Source organism: Saccopteryx bilineata, chromosome 10, assembly GCF_036850765.1.
Source record: "Saccopteryx bilineata isolate mSacBil1 chromosome 10, mSacBil1_pri_phased_curated, whole genome shotgun sequence".
In the NCBI taxonomy this organism is placed as follows: Eukaryota; Metazoa; Chordata; class Mammalia; order Chiroptera; family Emballonuridae; genus Saccopteryx; species Saccopteryx bilineata.
In genome coordinates this window covers 32,038,697-32,057,392 of record NC_089499.1, presented here as the reverse complement: position 1 = coordinate 32,057,392, position 18,696 = coordinate 32,038,697, and the positions used below count along the sequence as shown (strand labels likewise).

General features: G+C 40.0%; 1 protein-coding gene across 3 annotated transcripts in view; it reads right to left on the bottom strand.

Moving 5' to 3' along the window:
• TBC1D5 (TBC1 domain family member 5) overlaps positions 1–18,696 on the bottom strand; it is a 545,405-nt gene that overhangs the window by 128,869 nt on the left and 397,840 nt on the right. For all 3 annotated transcript variants that reach the window (XM_066245714.1, XM_066245713.1, XM_066245715.1), the window contains one exon: positions 6,112–6,218. In XM_066245714.1, coding sequence (XP_066101811.1) covers positions 6,112–6,218 — 107 coding nt within the window. The remainder of the gene's footprint in view (positions 1–6,111; positions 6,219–18,696) is intronic.

Sequence of the window (18,696 nt, the reverse complement as noted above, 5' to 3'; positions counted from 1 at the left end):
GAGAGGAAAGGGGAAAGGGAGAGAAAGAGAGAGAGAGAGAGACAGAGAGAGAGAAGGGGAGGAGCAGGAAGCATCAACTCCCACATGTGCCTTGACCAGGCAAGCCCAGGGTTTGGAACTGGCGACCTCAGTGTTCCAGGTTGACACTTTATCCCACTGCGCCACCACAAGTCAGGTCGGAATGTTTGGTTTTTAGTTCTTTCCTTCTCAGAGAAGAAAAAATTAGAATGGCATTACTGGAATGGAGCTTTTTTTAATACCCTGCCTGAGTGGCAGCAGGCTTGAGTCCATTCACCACTTTTCAATTCTGACATATGACATTTTACTAAAGCCATTTGACTTTTTTAAAAAATTGAATTAACAGTAGACTTGTTTTTAATTAAAAGAATAAAAATCTATTACCTGTATAAAATTTGAAATCTGAATTATAAATTTTTTAATATTTTTTATAAAAAGGCAAAATTTAATATAGCTTTAAACAAAAACCAAATCAGAATTGGCCAGGCATAAGAATATTATACCAACTATTTTTATAGTGTGTTCCTGTGTACAAGAGTAACTATGAATTTAAATCGTCTTATTTCTAGCCATTTTCTTCCATAAACAATAACAGTCACTGCTAAAAGGATTGCTTGAAACCTTACCAGAAATATTTTGGGGGAATATCTAGTCTTCAAAACTAACAGTATCTGTCAAATTCTTACTGCATAATCTAAAATGTTAATCCACATACTGTATTTCATTTGTAATAAGTCTTTGTGATAAGGTTAACACTTCAACACATAACACAAATAAGAGAGCACCAAAAAATGAAAATTACTTTGGTTATGTTTCTATATTAGAATTTTATTTGCTAAAGGGTAAAAACAGATTTGCAAAATTCACAGTTAACTTAAAACAATAGTTTTAAACCTTTTATTCCTAGCCTTACTGCCTTCAGGAAGGAGAGAACATCTGGTTATTTAAGGAACACAATATGTTCACATTTTCTATGACTTTTGTTTCTAATTGGGTTTTAAAATTTTTTTTTTGAATTTGAACAACTAGTTAGAACAATGTTTTTTAATCACTTCATATTTTTCAGACTGTCTTCCTTCTATCCCTCTACTTATCTAGTGGATTGTTTTTGGAAATCTGCTCAGTAGTTCTAACATGATAAAGACAAGACAATGAGAATTGGGATTGTGGTTTGAAGAGCTAAGTATGGAAACCATATCTACAGTGAACAGAGTATAGGATGCTACAAACAGATATTTGATACCCTGTCTTTACATACAGCATACATTAAAAAAATTTAAAATAGTTCATTGGCCAGTTATATACATGGCAGTTTCATTTATTACAATACAAATAAATGTCTAAATACAAATTAAGAATTTGGATGAAGTAATGAAGATTTCACTATTTTTAAAACAAATGAAGATATAGCTCATGTGAAAAGGTGGTCAGAAGATCTCGCTATTGATGGGCTATGTGACCTTGAATAAGTCTCTAAACTTCACCTTGATCCTCAGTGTGTTTGTTCATCTACAGAAGGTGGAGCTGGATTAGACTCTATGTTCTTTGCAGTTCCAAAAATTTGACTGTTTAAGTAAAGTATGTTAACTACATTCCTTGTTACATCTTTCTTATTCTATAATATTTGAAGGTGGTAACAAGTTTTCAAATAATCCTGACACATAGTAGGTTAAGAAATTAGATGTCCTTTAAGTTCAAGTTGTCAGGTTAAAAGTAGCAGCCGACAAGTACATAATTGGCTACAGTTTCTGTGGAATGTGGATATAGGTTCCAGAAATACACAGGGTGACTGAGATACACCTAGGTGAGAGTCAGTATGGTGTATTGGAAGAGGCTGAGCATTTGACTCAGAATTGAATTCTACCCTTATTTTCTTAACACCAAGCGTTGCAGAACACAAAAGCTAAATAAAAAACAAAAATAAGCAGCATCATAAAAGAAAAGAACTGGGAAAAAAAGGGAAAAAATCAATAAGCAAGTAACTGAAATACAAGGGGACTCAATAGGGAAAGCGTCCTATCTGAGCCTGAGGACAGCTTCCTGGAGAAGCTAGAAGAATGCCGGGCATCTCAGATGAGTAGATACAAGGTCAGGGAGCCATGCTGGCTAGCTTGGAAGCCTATAGCTTTTTGGCCTTGGCAAAGCCATATATCCTTAACCTCTTTGCACTGAGAAACAATGAGGAAAGATAACCTGCCTACCTCAGAGCTTGTTGTGAGGACCAAATTAGGCACACTTAATTTGGAAACTGAAGGAATATGGTCCTATTATTACAGTTTACAGACCCATTATTTCAGATGTTCTAATGAGAAATCTTTTCATAGTGAAGCCTACAGCTCATCTGATTTAAAGAACTAAAGTTCAATGTCTCAAGTTCAACTTGCAGAATGTATTCTCAACTCAGCAACTCCACTGGGTTTTAGGGATAGCAGTAGGGCAAAGGACTTTTCTGAAGGCTGACAATGAACCCCTAAGCTCAGAGTTCCTTGTTTATTTTTATCTTACTGAGTCTGCCAGCAGCACTCAACACTACTATCATGCGAAGCCAGGTACTTTCGTGCCTCAAATCTTATTGTTCCACTAGTTTACTTCACAGAGCCTTGTGTGTTATACATTTACTCTGATCTATTTCAGTCAGGGATTATTCAGGTATTTTAAGTGTTTCACTGATGCCACTAATAGAAAGTATTCAAAGCATCTGATGTTTGGCTTTTTAGAGGCCATGGGCAGGGTATTAGCATCACTGTTCCCTCTATTATTTCCTCAGCATAAATGGTCTCCTATATGATTTTATAATAGACATTAACTACACTCTATATTCTGAAATCCCTTGTAGATTTCTACAATATATATAAACTTGCTTTCTTTTATTGCATCTTTGTAGTATTGGACTAAATGCTGTTAGATCATTAGAAGTCAGTTCTTTATGGACAAAGGATGCTCTGGTTCAAGGGTCGGGAACCTTTTTGGCTGAGAGAGCCATGAACGCCACATATTTTAAAATGTAATTCTGTGAGAGCCATACAACGACCCGTGTACGTTACGCATTATCCAATAAAAATTTGGTGTTGTCCCGGAGGACAGCTGTGATTGGCTCTAGCCACCTGCAACCATGAACATGAGCGGTAGGAAATAAATGTATTGTAATACATGAGAATGTTTTATATTTTTAACATTATTATTTTTTTTATTAAAGATTTGTCTGCGAGCCAGATGAAGCCATCAAAAGAGCCACATCTGGCTTGTGAGCCATAGGTTCCCGACCCCTGCTCTGGTTGGATGGGTTATTAGAGACAATTAATTTCAACCACAAAAGAGAAGACCAAGACTCAGCAATCACGATTTTTCCAAAATCACCAGGAGGGTCGGTAGCAAAGTCAAGATTTGACTTAAGGTCCCAATTCCTAACTCAGGCTCCTTGCAGGACACTATACTGTGACAGATCTATAATTAAGTGACCTTAGTTATCATTTGACATTTACTAAATAATGTCAATGGGTCGGCCATTATATATATACTTAAACTATCATCTTACTGGGTTAGCAGTTTGAAAGCCCCTTAATACTATCAGCTTTATTATTCCTATAGATATCAACCATGAACTTGCTCTCAATAGCAAGTGAAACATGTTTTCATGAGCATTTTAAATGACTCCCTCTTTCTGTCTAGTTTTTTACATCCCAGAAATATCATTTTAAAAAATGTTTTGACATTTGGACCATTTAGCTTAATCATGTTTTTACTTGGTTAGATCCTAAATATAATAGTAAGGGTTACTTTTCTTTTTAGCTAGTTATGCTATTAATTTTTTTCCCTTGAACTTTAGAGAATATATTTTTTGAATACTTGTAGAATTGGCTTCATTATATTCGTATATTATGTATACTACATTTTTGAGATAAGAATACTCTATTAAAATCACAGATTACACTAATAACATTGACAGATTTAGTATATAGAATTCGGCAATTAGAAGAGTGAATGACTCATAGTAAAATCAACCATAATTAGCAGGTAAAAATTACCAAGATAGATAGATTTAGATAACATATTTATTTCTCCCTTTAATTAAACCAAGCAAATCACACAAGTAGATAATTCAAATATAATAGTTATTTTTGCAATTTTCCCCACTCTGCATGACTCTAGGACTTCCTTATGCTCAGCTGATAGAATTTACCTTAAGTTTATAGACCAAAAATTTTTGACCAGTGTTGGTCAAATAAGTTTGTAAATATGATGTATATGTTTGCTCACTTATAGTTTGCATTGGGTGTGGGAGACAGGCTGTAATCAGGCAAGGTTCTTTTCAACATCCTTCTAATACTAAGATCTTCTCAAAACTAAGCTTTCCCCCACACCCTTGACTGTTGCATTATGTGGGGTGGTGCACTCTTATAAGGAATCCTGTTTATGCCTCAGATAAGTGGCTTTGTATCAGAGACTTCCTTTTTTGTATATTGGCTTAAAGGCTTTAATTTCTACACTATAAAATAAGGTAGACCAGGGGCTCTCTCTCTTGGTTCCTGCCATCAGCATTGCAGAGGAGAGGCAGCCAAGATGGCAGAGTGCTGAAGGAGAAGCCAGTTTATGCAGAGTTTGTGCAAGAAGAAGGAGATGGGGAACAGAGGTGAATAATGCTGGTGAGGCCTTTGATTCTAGGAATACTCGGATGAGTCTGGCTTTCGGAGCCCTGAATGGAAAGGGAAGTGTTTTCCCACTGTGTGTATTTCTTGCCCGCCAGGTGTGAGCTAGGATTATAGGTAATGGCCCACCTGTTATTTCATTACTGTCTGTTCAAATTATATGTGAACCTGCACAGGCCAGGCGGCTGTGATGGTGGCCGTGGCTACTGGCTTTACAAATAGCAACCTCATTATTTCTCTAATGGATATTTTATAATCTTAGTTTTTTTTAAATAAAAATATATACTTACACAACTTACATATAACATGGGACTTTTGATTTTGATTTTCATATTCAGACTCTTAAATCTTACCAGAAAAAAAATTACTATCTTATGTATCAGAGAAATAATGGATTGTATTTCTGACACTTAATAAAATTTTATGTAAGAAAAATGATATAAAGTTGTGTATTTCTGCCGGGAATGGATATAGGTACAGGGAAATAAATTATTTTAAATTAATCAAAGACTAAGTAGAGAATATACTCAAATGCTGAAGTCAACAACTGAGGAAAGGGCAGAAATCCTTCGGAATCAAGTGCATGTTGAACATGGAGGCCTACGGTGATCAGACAGAGCTTTGGCAATGGAATCCACAGACAGACTGACTCAAAGACAGTGTGACAACTGCCAGCAAGACTGTTGGGAGTTCTGCCAAAAAGTGAAAGGCTGGGATTACCACCCAATGCCTGGCATTCTCCTACTTGTGTTTGAAGCTTTCTCTCTTATATTTCATCCAATATTTTTGTTTGGCTCAAATGCATCAAGAATTCACAGATTTTTTTAGATCATTAAATGTTCTTATTTTCAAGAAATATAACATGAGTTGTAAAAGAGCACACTTTTTCTCTGGAGTGTAAAGAAAATTTTGGTGACTTGCTTTAAGTTCAACTAGAGAAATCAGCATTATAGTCTATTTAAACATTTATTTTACTAGGTTACTTTTCACCCACAAAATAAGACATACACATTCAAAATATAAGATAATTTAGTATTTTCATTGTTATTACTGTTATAGAACTGGTCCTTTTTATAGTTCTGATATCCCGGTCTTCACATGGCCCCTGAGACTCTACTTGGATAAGTTGGCCTTGGGAGGGGTTCCAGTGGTAATGAAGGTGGTTATAAGGAGAAGCAGATGCTCATCTACTTTCCTGCATTATGAGGAAGGTAGGAGGGCAGGGCACCCTTCTAAAGAACAAGAGGTGTGTGCTCCAGTTAAATTGCCTGCTGAGTCTCTAGGCAATGAGGTATATGAGTTTTGGCCTATAACTCCAGGCACATTCGTTTATTAGACATTTTATCTGCCATTAGACAATTTCCACATTACAAATTCTTGGAGTCATACAGAGAATCCAGTTCTCCACCCAACTTAAAATTGTGCATATCCAACTTGGAAAGCTTACCTTTGGATCTCGAAGGAACAGAGCCTTAAGGATCATTGAGTGTATATCCCCGATTACTGGGTAATGCATCAGAAGGCCCAGACAGGTCTGGTAGTTACTAGAGATCACTAAATGAGAGAGAGAGAGAAAAAAAAACAATTCAGAAGTAATATTTCTTAACATGTTTGCATTACTGAATAAAAAAACCCAAACAACTTAGATTCAAAGAAAGCAAACCAATAACTCAATTGATTTGATAAAAGAAAATATGGAGAAGGAATCTTTACCAAATGGCCTTTGAAGCAATGCACTATGCTGTCAACTGCAATCCAATATACTAGCACTTATCCTCGGGGGGTGTTGGAAGGAAGAGCCTCAAATAGGGATGTGTGTATGTGTTTGCAATATAAATAACTCTTAGAAGCATGCATATTTACTGCCATTAATATGGCTGCATTTAAATGTCTCTAGTTTTGCTGCTTAGAAATTACCAAGATCTCATGAATGGGAAAGACCAAGTTTAAAATTTTCATAAAATGGTATTTATCCTGATTATTGTGCTTCATAATTTACATATTACATATATTCTTTGTATATAAAAATATTAAGTCAAATTTAAAAAAATATATAATTTCTTCCAATTACTTGTTTTTCTAAAGGTAACAAGAAATTTAGGGAACACATCTATGCAGCATTTCCTGGATGAAAAAATGTCAAAATCTTCATAGATAAGCCTAACTGTGTGCCTTAGATTGTCATTTAATTTTTTTTCAAATCAACCTAATTACGGGCACAATTATTAAACACATCTTTCAGGCAGGTCTATGTAAACTACTTCATTTCTTGGCAATCCATCTGCCACTGCTGTCATAGTCGGGACCATGAAGGACGCTTGTTGTGTGAGTCACACTGGCTGCCTCCACATCACTGGTTGTGAAGAAACTTTACAGTTGTGACTTCCTGTGGCTGCAACTAATTCTTTTTTATTAACCATAGTAGTTGGAAAAGATTCCATTGAAAAACAACTGTGATTCAACAAACAACACAAATCATAAAAAATTTAACTGTTTATGATCAGAAGTACCATCGCCTCTTAGATGCCCCCTCCTCCCCCACTGGAAACACAGAGCTCCCCACCCCTCCTTGCCCATGAACATCATGTGGAAAGGAGACAGAACTGGGCAAAATGAATAATTATAATCTATGTAAGGAACCACTTTATCATCTTCATTTCCGCTGCTGATCTGACAGCCTGTAATTTCATACATCTGCTTTCATTTGTAAAGCACTCACTTATTCTACCCTTTCTTTATCTGTTCAGACTCTCCTTTCCCGATTTGTTCATTTTGTCATATTCACATTCAGTTACCTGTTGTCCTTTTTTCTCTAGAATTTAAAAAGCTAGGATACTGAGAACAGTATGTTTTCATGTGTCTTTTTTGAGACCTAACAAATAAAACTTAATCAACTAATTTTATAACTTACAAGTTATTCTTCCAAATGCTATAATGAGTATATAGCATTTATAATGGTTCAGTTATAAACTGACCCAGGAAGTATTCTTGCAGAGTTTGGAAATGGTTATGGGTTTGGGATTCAAAGATGTGGGTTTGGATCCTGGGACACCATTTGAATCTTTCACAAAAAGTTGGCTGAAGATTAAATGACATAATCTATGTGACTCATTTATAGCAGATGCTCAAAAGCTGTTAAAGGTAACCTCTCTAAGCTTAAGTTTAGTCATCTGAAAAACAACTTTCTCATTTAAAAAAAAACTATGTCTATCTCATTCAACTCAAGCATTAGTTGTTGAGTGGCTAATCCACGACAGGTCCTATCTCAGAAGTGGATGCAGAGAAGGTCAAAGCACAGTCCTTACCCCGAAGAAGGGCAGATATGTAACAAGTTATTACTACTACTACCACCAAGGTGACAATGAGTTATTGAAGTCTTTCTGAGATCAGGCCCTGTGACAAGAACTTTACTCGCATTATCTCATTTAGTTTCTATGATAATCCATATGTGATTAATTTGGGGGAGTGTGCAGTCATGGCAAAGAAACAGAACAGCAATGACAGACAAGAAGAACTCAACAAAATTATTAACAAGGTTACATAATGCTACTTAGGGATATAGCAACTGTTAATTATTTCCTTGTGGAAGTTTTAAACACAGTTTTTATTTTTATGGAAGTTATACATGTACTTGGTTTAAAGAGCAAATCACCCTGCAAGTTTGGTTAGAAACAGCACTGTTGCCTCCTGCCCCGTCTCACTCCCAGAAGCACTTGCTTTCTTTCAGCTGACTAAACACATATTTACCTTCCATACTGAGAAAACAAAGAAAAAATGTTAATGTTACGGGCTCTTATTTTAAATGTTATCAACTGACTTCCCTTGCAAGAAGACACAGCTCTAACTTGTCTGAAACCCATACTTTCACTGACCTCCACATCACACATGCATTCTTTGTCTTTCCCCCATGAAGCTGTATCATAACTTTAGTAAGGCCAATTTTTAGTTTTCATTTTTATAAATAGGCAAAAGGTAGCACAGGTGAGCAATACCATGTATCATGACTATTTTTCTTTCCTGGAGTTTATAACTTTTGTTTTTCATTTGTCTTGCATATATATTTAATATTAATTTTATTTTCTTAAGTGAGAAGCAGAGAGGAGAGAGAAAGACACCCACATCCTCCCCAACTGGGATGCACCTGGCAAGCCTCCTACCAGGCGATGCTCTGCCCATCTGGGGATCTGGGGCCACTGCTCCATTGCTTGGCAACTGAGCTACTTTACACCTGAGGCAAGACCATGGAGCCGTCTTTAGTGCCAGGGGCCAACTTGCTCCAAATAAGCCATGGCTGTGGGAGGAGGAGAGAGACACACAGAAAGAGAGAGAGAGAGAGAGAGAGAGAGAGAGAGAGAGAGAGAGAGAGAGAGAGAGAAGGGAGAGGAGAAAGGGTGGAGAATCAGATGATTGCTTCTCATGTGTGCCCTGATCGGGAATCAAACCCGGAACATCCATATGCTGGGACAACACTCTACCCCTGAGCCAACCAGCCCTTAATATAAATTAAACTTAAGTGCTCACCCAGGTATCTGACTCTCCTTTCAATACTTTTCAAAATTTTAGGTATTTTGTCAATTTCAAGGTTTTCTCAGGGAATTTCTCACCAGGCCTCTGGCCTGCTCCCTCAGCCAAATTTTTATAAGTAATTAATAGTTTGACTAGATACAGAATTCCAGGTTGCAAAAAACTTTTTCTTCAAATGTTAGGGTACTGTTCCAGAGTTTTGGGGTCTCCCGTTGAAAAACCTCAAACCATTCTAATTCCTAATCTTTTATGTGACTTGTTTTTTTCTTCTCTTCCTCACTAATGTTCTGGGAATTCACAATGATGTACTGTGGCTTGCAACTATTTTTTTCAATTTAAAAATCCCTGTTTTTCTGTTTAACTATAAATTTCTCTCTAATTGTTTCTTGGATGATTTTCTCCCTTCTGTTTATTTTGTGTTTATTTCTTCTCTCTCTCTCTCTCTCTCTCTCCCCCAAACAAATTTCACCTAGATGGGATCTTCTGACCTGGTTCTCTAATTTTCTTATTTTGTAACTCTTTTATATGCTACTTTCTGGGATACTTTTTACACTTTATAGCCTAGCAATCTTATTTTCATCATACTGTAATTTTCAATTATATTTTTTCCTTTGAGCTTTTCTTTTATGCATTTTCCTAGTTTTCTGAGAAGCTTTCTCCTCCCTGTGTAGTCCCTGTCCTCCGGGTGACTTTGGTCCTGGTTGCTCGTTTAGGTGCCTGCTTCCATTTTGATGCTTTCCTCAAAGGTGGAATGATTTCTGGCTATCTACTCACGTTAAGAATGGGGCAGTACAAGGGTAACCTCAGGACTGCTGTGCAGAAAGGGGCGGGTTTGTTAACTCTGAGGTTAGCAAAGGGCATTTCTTGGTTAATTCCTGACCCTGGATTTTTGGACCTTTTCCCTTAGACTTAGGAGCTTCCTCCACTGAGGAGTCTCCCAGACGTCCTCCTGGAGGAAGTCTGGCTTCAGTTCAGTGTTCTGCTATTTGAGATGTAAAGACGACCAGCGGGCTCCATATGCACTGAAATTCCCTGAGTCCCTAGTCTCAAGGCCCTCCGTGTTACCTTCCCCAGGGGATAAATCCTGGAGGTAAAGATTGGAGATCTGGGTACAACAGCTTCTTAATTAGCCTTTCAACCAGTTCTCATTTTCCAATCTTAACTCCTTCCCTTCCCCTACCAATTTCCAGAGGTTTTTCAGCACTGTTAACTTCAATACTTTGAGGAATATTATGGGTTATTTCTTTGTTTTCTCCATGATCACTTTTATATTTAGTTTTCTTGGATCTGCTAAATCAGTTATCACCGATCCATCTGTTTTCCTGCTGCCAAAGTTGCTGTAATCTCCTTCCTAATTCTCTGTCTTGTGGGTTTATCCTACTTTAATGGGGTTTTAGGAGCAATGGAGGTAAATAGTAGGCAGTCAGACAGGCATGAGCAGAGCAGGAATGATAGGCCAGGTGTGGAAGGTCACCGGGGAGAAAGGCCCAAAGTGCCGAGCAACAAATAACTGTAAGGCGGGACCTCTCCTCCAGGGTGACTGTGCCAGGTGTGGAAGGTCACCGGGGAGAAGAGCCCAAAGTGCCAAGCAACAAATAACTGTAAGGCGGGACCTCTCCTCCAAGGTGACTGTTCCCCCTCAGCATATCGCTGGTCATTCGGTTCGGACCCTCCCCTGACATGCTGCTGGTCATGTGCAGACCCCCACAGAAGAGGAACAAGGGCGCTGGAGAATAGCTTCATACAACTCCCATATAAGGCCTTGCACATCCTCCCTTGAGACTTTCAGATAAAAGCCCCGAGGACCCAGCTCAGGCTCTCTCTCTCTCTCTCTCTCTCTCTCTCTCTAGTATCCCATCCCATTTTCCTCCCCTTTCTACCTGCAGGCTTGTTACCCTTGCTTTCTTTCTCCTAAGCTCCAAGGGTCATTCCTTTGCCTCTGTAACTTGCTTCCTGAGCTCACACAGCCCAGCTGACTCACTGCTTCCACGGCTCATTTATACCTCTGTGACTTTCTAAATAAACTTTTGCTTGCGTTTGGCTCTAAATTCTTTCTTAGCCAAAACACAAGGACTGGGGTCTAACATCTGGTGCTGTTCAGTTACCATCTCAGTCTGCGTCTGAGAAATGCATCTCATATCTGATATCCTCAATCACTTTTTTAATTATGTTTCTACTCAGCAGCTAGGAAGGTGAATTGAAGAGGAAGAATATAAATATAGGTGGGGAGGCAACTGGTTGGATAAACTAGGGAAAATAGTCAGGAAGCCAAAGATCCCCATCTTCCTTTCTCTAATCATCAGAGAAAACAGTCCAGTTAACTCGCAAGACTATTGGCATCCTCTTTTGGCTGCAACAGGTGGACATGAACCCGGAGCATTCCTGTAAGAGTCCAGTGACGAATGTCATTTTGTTGGCTTTGTGGGCTTTTGCTCATTAAAGATGTTCTAGAGCTCCTGAATCCACCAGTCATGTTGCTTCCTGGGACACTGGGAAACTGTGAGAGGCAGTGAGAACATGAAAGGGCATATCTATGGTTTAGAAGATAATATCATTTCCTCCTCTTTGTAAAAGGCCAGCATGAGATATCAGGTATTCACTTTGAACACAGAATAGAATTTCAATAGGATAATAAATTTCCTTTTATATCTCTATTCCCCATAGTTGTCTAAATTAAAATTATTTTCAGGCAAAAAATAGACATTAAAAACAAAATGTGACACATATTAGAATGGCCAAAATCCAAAACACTGACATCACCAAAAGCTGGTGACAATGCGGAATGACAAGAACTTTCATTCATTGCTGGTGGTAATGCAAAATGGTACAACCATTTTGGAAGGTAGTTTGGCAGTTTTATGTGAGACTTTTCAGGCCTAACCACTGACTATTACAAAGGTCTGACAGTAAATTTTATGTGTCACCTTGACTGGCCTAAAGGATGCCCAGATCAACTGGTAAACGTTGTTTCTGTATGTGTCTGCAAGTGTGTGGTTGCAAGAGATTAGCATTTTACTCAGTAGACTAAGTGAAGGGAACTACCCTCACCAGTGACTGGGCTTCCTCCAATCCACTGGGGGCCCAAACGGAATAAAAAGGTGAGGAAAGGGCGACCTCTCCCTTCCTGAGCTGGGATACCCACTCTCTCCTGCCCTTAGATATCGGAGCTCCTGGCTCTTGGGCCTTTGAACTCTGGGACTTAGACTTTCAGCCCCTCTGGTTCTCAGGCCTTCAGACTTAGGTTGAATTGCACCGTTGTCTTTCCTGGTTCTCCTGCTTGCAGATGCCCTATTGTGGGACTTATAGGCCTCCATAATTGTGTGAGCCAGTTCCTATATTGATTTATATTCTTTTGGTTCATTTTCTCTGGAGAACCCTGACTGATACAAAAGGCTTTCCCTGACAGGCCTCACAGGGGAAGAGTGTCCCCTCTCCACCACGTGGAGCACAGCCAGCGTTCTGTGGTCTCTGAGCGGAGCTGCGGAATGGTCTCAGCCAATGGAGCTGGTTTTGACCTTTTATGCACTTGTATTCCTAGTCCAGTGCTTTTGTTCCCAGATGTCCTTACATGTGGCCTCAGTAGCGGTCCTTTCATGCGCGTCTGCCAACCCCTCCTTGTGGGGGCCGGACAACGACATTTTAAAGATATCTTTCCTCTTTCAGCTTAGTACCTATGCTTTCCCACTCCGAGCATCCCGCTCTGACAGCCCCCCAGCCTAAGGGCTTCCTGAACAGTGAGATGACCGCACGTTAGTGCCGACCCACTGGATCCCTGACCAGTATGACGTTCCATGGATGGATGAAATGGAACAGAGAAAGTTGACACTTTCTCCAGGTTTTGACTGTTGCTTAGACCACCTCACTAAGTGATTACAGGATTACCAGTTTAATTTTTGACTCGTTGCTTTAACTGGTACTTGACATCTAGCAGCTCAACTCTCTCTCCCAACCAGCTGAGCTGAGATCCTGACATTTACCATATAATCAAGCAATTGTGGTCCTTGGTATTCACCCAATTGAAATAAAAACTTACATCCACACAAAAAACTGCACACATATTTATAGCAGCCTTAGCCATACTTGCCAAAACTTGGAAGCAAACAAGATGTCCCCTAGAAACTGAGTGGATAAATAAACTGTGATACATCCAGAAAATGGAATGTTATTCAGTGCTAAAAAGAAATGAGTTATAAAACCATGAAAAGATATGGAGAAACTTAAATGCATATTACTAAGTGAAAGAATTTAACCTGAAAGGCTACATACTATATGATTTCATCTACATGAAATTCTGGGAAAAGTAAAACTATGAGACAATAGAAAGATCAGTGATTGTCACAGGTTAGAGGAAGGAGAAATAGATGAGTAGACAGAACACAGAGAATTTTTAGGACAGAGAAAGTACTCTGTATGATACTATAATGGTGGGGGTACATGGCATTATACAGTTGTCCAAACCCACAGAATGTACAACGCTGAGAGTGAGCCGTAATGTAAACTGTCAACACTAGGTGACTACGCCATGTCAATATATGTTCATTGATTGTAATAAATGTAATACTGTGGTGAGGCATTTGATGGAGTTGGCTGCGTGTTTGTGCGGTGGGGAATATAAGGGAACCTAAAAATTCTCTAGAATAAAAGTAAATTTTATAAAATCTAAACATCAAAAGAAAAGAGTGTATTAGTGAAATTTTAAACTGAAGTATAAAGTAGTATACATGTTATTTTAAACTCAAAGGATACACTAATATCCATATCCAAGGTGGTCATAAAAATGACTGGTAATAGTCTGAGCAGGAAGAGAGCTAGCAGTCAGGAAGTGTTAAATACCCCTCAAAACTCAGAACCCCAGTTTCAGCATTGCTAATACTCTGCGCACACTGCCTTGTGAGTTAAGTCTTTCTTCCTCGTCCCTGAGTTTGGGGAAAGCTTTTCCAGAAAAGACTAGTAAATTCAATCTGTAGTAGAAATAAAGTGCATTTTGACATCAGTATAATGTTGAGCATCCTCTTAACGAGAAAACATAGGAGCAGAGGCTCTGAGGCAGGACAGATGGAAATGTGGGCGGACAGGTAGTGGCTGAGGAGAAGTGGAGATCTGAAATGAAATAAAAATGAACACTGCTTTACACCATGAAAAGGACACCACTGCCACAGCAGGTCAGGCCAAAACATGACTGAAGGTGACCGCTACTGATCACTGCGGAAAAGTCCAGCTGGTCACATGTCTATCGCTGAACAGACAAGGAAGGAAGTGGCTGAACGGCCAAGAAGGAGAAGTTTCCGTTTCCGAAGTGTCCAGAGAGATGGAAAAACAAAAGAGACAATAAACATTTAAAATACTTTCTGGGTGGAAAAATCTACTAGGAAATGGATTTAAATCTAGTGCTACAGCTATTAATACAATTTACAAGACAAATAAAAGTTATGTTAAATTGTAAGTTAGACAAAATGTGTTTCTCTGATACTAGTCAAAAACAAAGTAAAAATTTACATCAATAAAAAAAAAGATGTGAAAAAATTTAGATACTTAATTTAAAAAGCTGGCAGTGCTATTAAAAAAAAAGCCATGCTGAAAAGTTTATTTAAAAGTCATTACTTATTTGGGTTAGTCTCTAAGAGCTTTTGGGCCCCAGTCCTCTCAGTAATTACCCCACCCAAATCAGCGCCCACCCCCAGGTGTTGGAGTGCCCTTTCTCCGAGATCACCCCAAATACCACCTGAGCGTCTGAAGGACTTCTGATGCTTTGAGGGAAAGGGGAGAATTACAGCTTGTGGCTCGGGTTCTCAGGGCTTTGCGACCTAGTTGGGAAGACAGGACTGGTATGCCCAATAAGGAACAAGAAAGATGGAGTTAATTAAATGCTACCTTGAGCGGCATTGATTAAAATCTTAGAGGACTGCAAAAGTGAGAGATCAATGAGGACTGGAATAATTGGGGAAGGTTTGGGAAAAAGATACCCCACCTTAGGCCCACCAACAGGTGCGGTATTTAGGTAGGGACAGCCAGGGGAAGCAGGAAATCACAGGGGTAACTGCCAGTATGGGATAAGGCAGTAAAGACTAAAGTGTGATGGGAGTATGGCTATCAATAAACCACTACCGGAGTAATGGCTCATAATAATATTTCTTCATTTCCTAACCTTTATTTTTAAATATAATCTTAATCCAAATAATCTAGCAAAGACACCAAAAAGCCCTTCTTATATTACATAAGAAAGTAAAAACATTTATGGTTTGGTTAAAATATTTGGGAATAATTCTATTTAGAAATGGATACTATGTACCTTTAGTACAGCAAGAGTTTCTTATGTCATTTGTCCATCATTTCCAAGGTTAAATTTAAAAATATGTAGTAGTATAATGTTCATATTGTCATTTTTTTCTAATGTAAAATTTTAGTTTTACTTAATCCAATCAAGGCAGTGCTTTAGGAATGGAGAGGGTGATGTGAGAACCAGGTGGTCTGTCACTAGCCCTGTGGCCTTGAGCTGGTTTCCTGACCTCTAAACTTGGAAGTTGGAGCTTGGTTCATGAAACCTCAAAGGCAGAATAAGACCTAAATAGGGCACTGGGTCTAATGCCACAGACTGAGTGTGCCTGGTTTAAAGTACTTCACTGCCAAGGGCACTGTATTAGTTTGCTAAGGCTGCTGTAACTAACCCCAAACTGGATGGTTTAAAACAACAGACATCTGTTGTCTAACTCTTCTGTTGGCTAGAAGTCCAAACTCAAGGTGTTGTCAGGGCCATGCCCCTCTCAGACCCGCAGGGAAGAACTCTTCTTTGTCGCTCTCACAGCTCCTGGCAGAGCTGCTCCTTCTGATGGCCCTGAGGGAAACTCCGCCCAGCCGCTCGGCTCGCCACGCTTTCAGAGACAGCGGAAATCCTTGCCATTTCCTGGCTTGTAGATGCATCGCTCCAATCCCTGCCTCGGCTCTCATAGGGCATTATTCTCCCTGTGTGTCTTCACACCGTCTTCCCTCTCTGCAAGCCTGTGCCCACATTTCCTTCTTCTCAGAGGACACCAGTCCTGTTGCATTAGAAGTCCATCCTACCTTAGTACAGTCTCCTCTTAACTCATTACATCTGCAGCCACCGAGGGAATATTTTATTGCTTCATATTCATTTTGAAATTTCCCCTAATTTTTGTGAGTACATTTCCAAATAAGGTTATATTCTGAAACAACAGGACATCAACATATATTTTGGGGGATATAATTCAACTCATTCCAGGCCTAATTATCTGTGCTTGTAAAAATCGGGATTTGGAACCTGATACAGTAAATTATAACCACCTTTTTGGTTACGTATTCCTTTGAGAAGATAGGGAAACGAGATACCCTTGACTCAGGGAAATGCACTTCTCTACAGTACTTGGCTCAGCTTCGGGATGCTCACAGGCCCTTTGAAGCCTCCACTGAACCACTAGGAGGCACGGACCCCAAGTAAGGAACGCTGTCACTGAAGGCAGGCTTTCAGTTTCTTCATGTGCATCATTCTTTGAGCTACAAACATGCCACCTGAGCTCCCACACCTGCATGCCCAGAGCCATGTCCACTCTGGATGCCCCAGACTGGGCTTCACGAGTCCGAATCGAGTGAGACGAAACAAGAACTGGACACCAATGTCCATTTGAAATGTTGAGGCTGGCAAACTGTCCACCCTCCTCTTGTTCTTGGTCTTGGCTCAAAATGGAAGCTCATTGAATTAGTACTGCCCTTCAATGTGTTCTACCCAATACTGTTCTGTGCCCGCTTCCTGCTGCCCCTACCCATCCTCTTCTCTAAGGAACTAACGCCTTTCCCTCTGAGCCTGGCCTCCCGGAGTTGCTGCTGCTCCGGCAGCCTCCAGAGGTTGGGGTCGGGGCACCAGCTCGCTCCCTGATTCTGCTTCCCAACCATCGCTTCCTATGTCTCTGTAAAAACCCCTTTCCTCTGCAGTCCACAGCACACACCAATTCCTCCCTCAAGCCCCTTGAGGACTGTCATCTATGCACCGTGATAGATGGGAAATATGTAGTAGGCACTCCATAAATACTGGTTGAATGAATGGCTAATCCTCTGAATAAATGGTTGATTAAATAAAAGCTATTTTTGTGGTCACTCTTCTGCATTTATTTGAGACTTCGGCTGCTTTACTCACTATGCTTCTTTCTATATCCTTTTGAATCATGATTCTAGGTGACGTACCCATGGAGGACCAAACAAGAACCCCTGGCCCCTCACAATCCCTTGATCTCCTCAGTGATGCTTTCTCCTTTAATAGTTTCAACCACACTGGCCACTCCCAGAACTGCTCCATGTCCTTTTGTTTGACCACAAGCTCTTGACTTTAGCTCTCATGATCTGCTTCCTCTGAATCTTGCCTGGACTGCTGAGCATGGCTGGGAAAAAAATATAACCTCGAGGCCTGATGCCACTGCCCGCAGTTTTTCTCTGTAGGATATTCAACAGCTGGACCAGGCTTGTCCTAGTCCTGGGGCAGCCATCTCTCCCATTCCTCTAAGTCACTCCCCTCAAACGTCTACACGACCCTGCCTCATTCATAGCAGACAACCTTGCTTCCTCCTTTATCAGACATGGAATTCCTCCATTCTCCATCTTTTCTACCTATAAATCCACTTCTGAAACCTGCCTAGTGTCTCCTTCCAGGATCAGCACCCGGATTTTATTCCTGTTCCACAGCCAGTCTCCCCCAGGACTCCTGACCTCATTTCATAGCCTCTGACTCCTTGTTTCTTCTATTATTCACTCAAAGAATATCTGTCAGGAGTATGACTATGTACCGGGCCCTGTTCTAGATGGTGGGATACGGTAGAAAAACCAAGACAGAAATATATACTGTCTTTCACTGGGGAGTGAGGGTATGAAGAACAAACAATAAGCAAGTTAAAACTTCAATAATCTTTTTTCTTAAGTGAGAAGCGGGGAAGCAGAGAGACAGACTCCCACATGTGCCCTGACTGGGATCCACCTGGCAGGCAAGCCCCCTGTGGGGTGATGCTCTGCTCATCTGGGGCTGTTGTTCCGTTTGGCAACCAAGCCACTTTAGCACCTGAGGTGAGGCTATGGAGCCATCCCCAGGATCAACATGCTGCAACAAAGCCATGGCTGCAGGAGAAGAGAGAGAGAAAGAGAAGGAAAGGGGGGAGGTGGAGAAGCAGATGTTCACTTATCCTGTGTGCCCTGACTGGGTATTAAATCCAGGACTTCCACATGCCTGGCTGATGCTTTACCACTGAGCCAACTGGCCAGGGCATAACTTCAATAATTTATAAGATAATTTATATTTATCTTTTCATAGATTTCATCCATGGAGCAGGGGGGAAAAATTAGTGCTGAGACAGGAATGCAGACTGGTTTGAGGAGTACACCTCCCATCAGTTCTCCCCACCTCCAATGTAACCTGGCCTCAGTCTAAAGACAGCCAGCCAACCTTCCTTGCCTCTACATGGACCTCTAGTCACACCTTCCTTCTTCCATTCTCTGTTGACTTTCTTTAAGG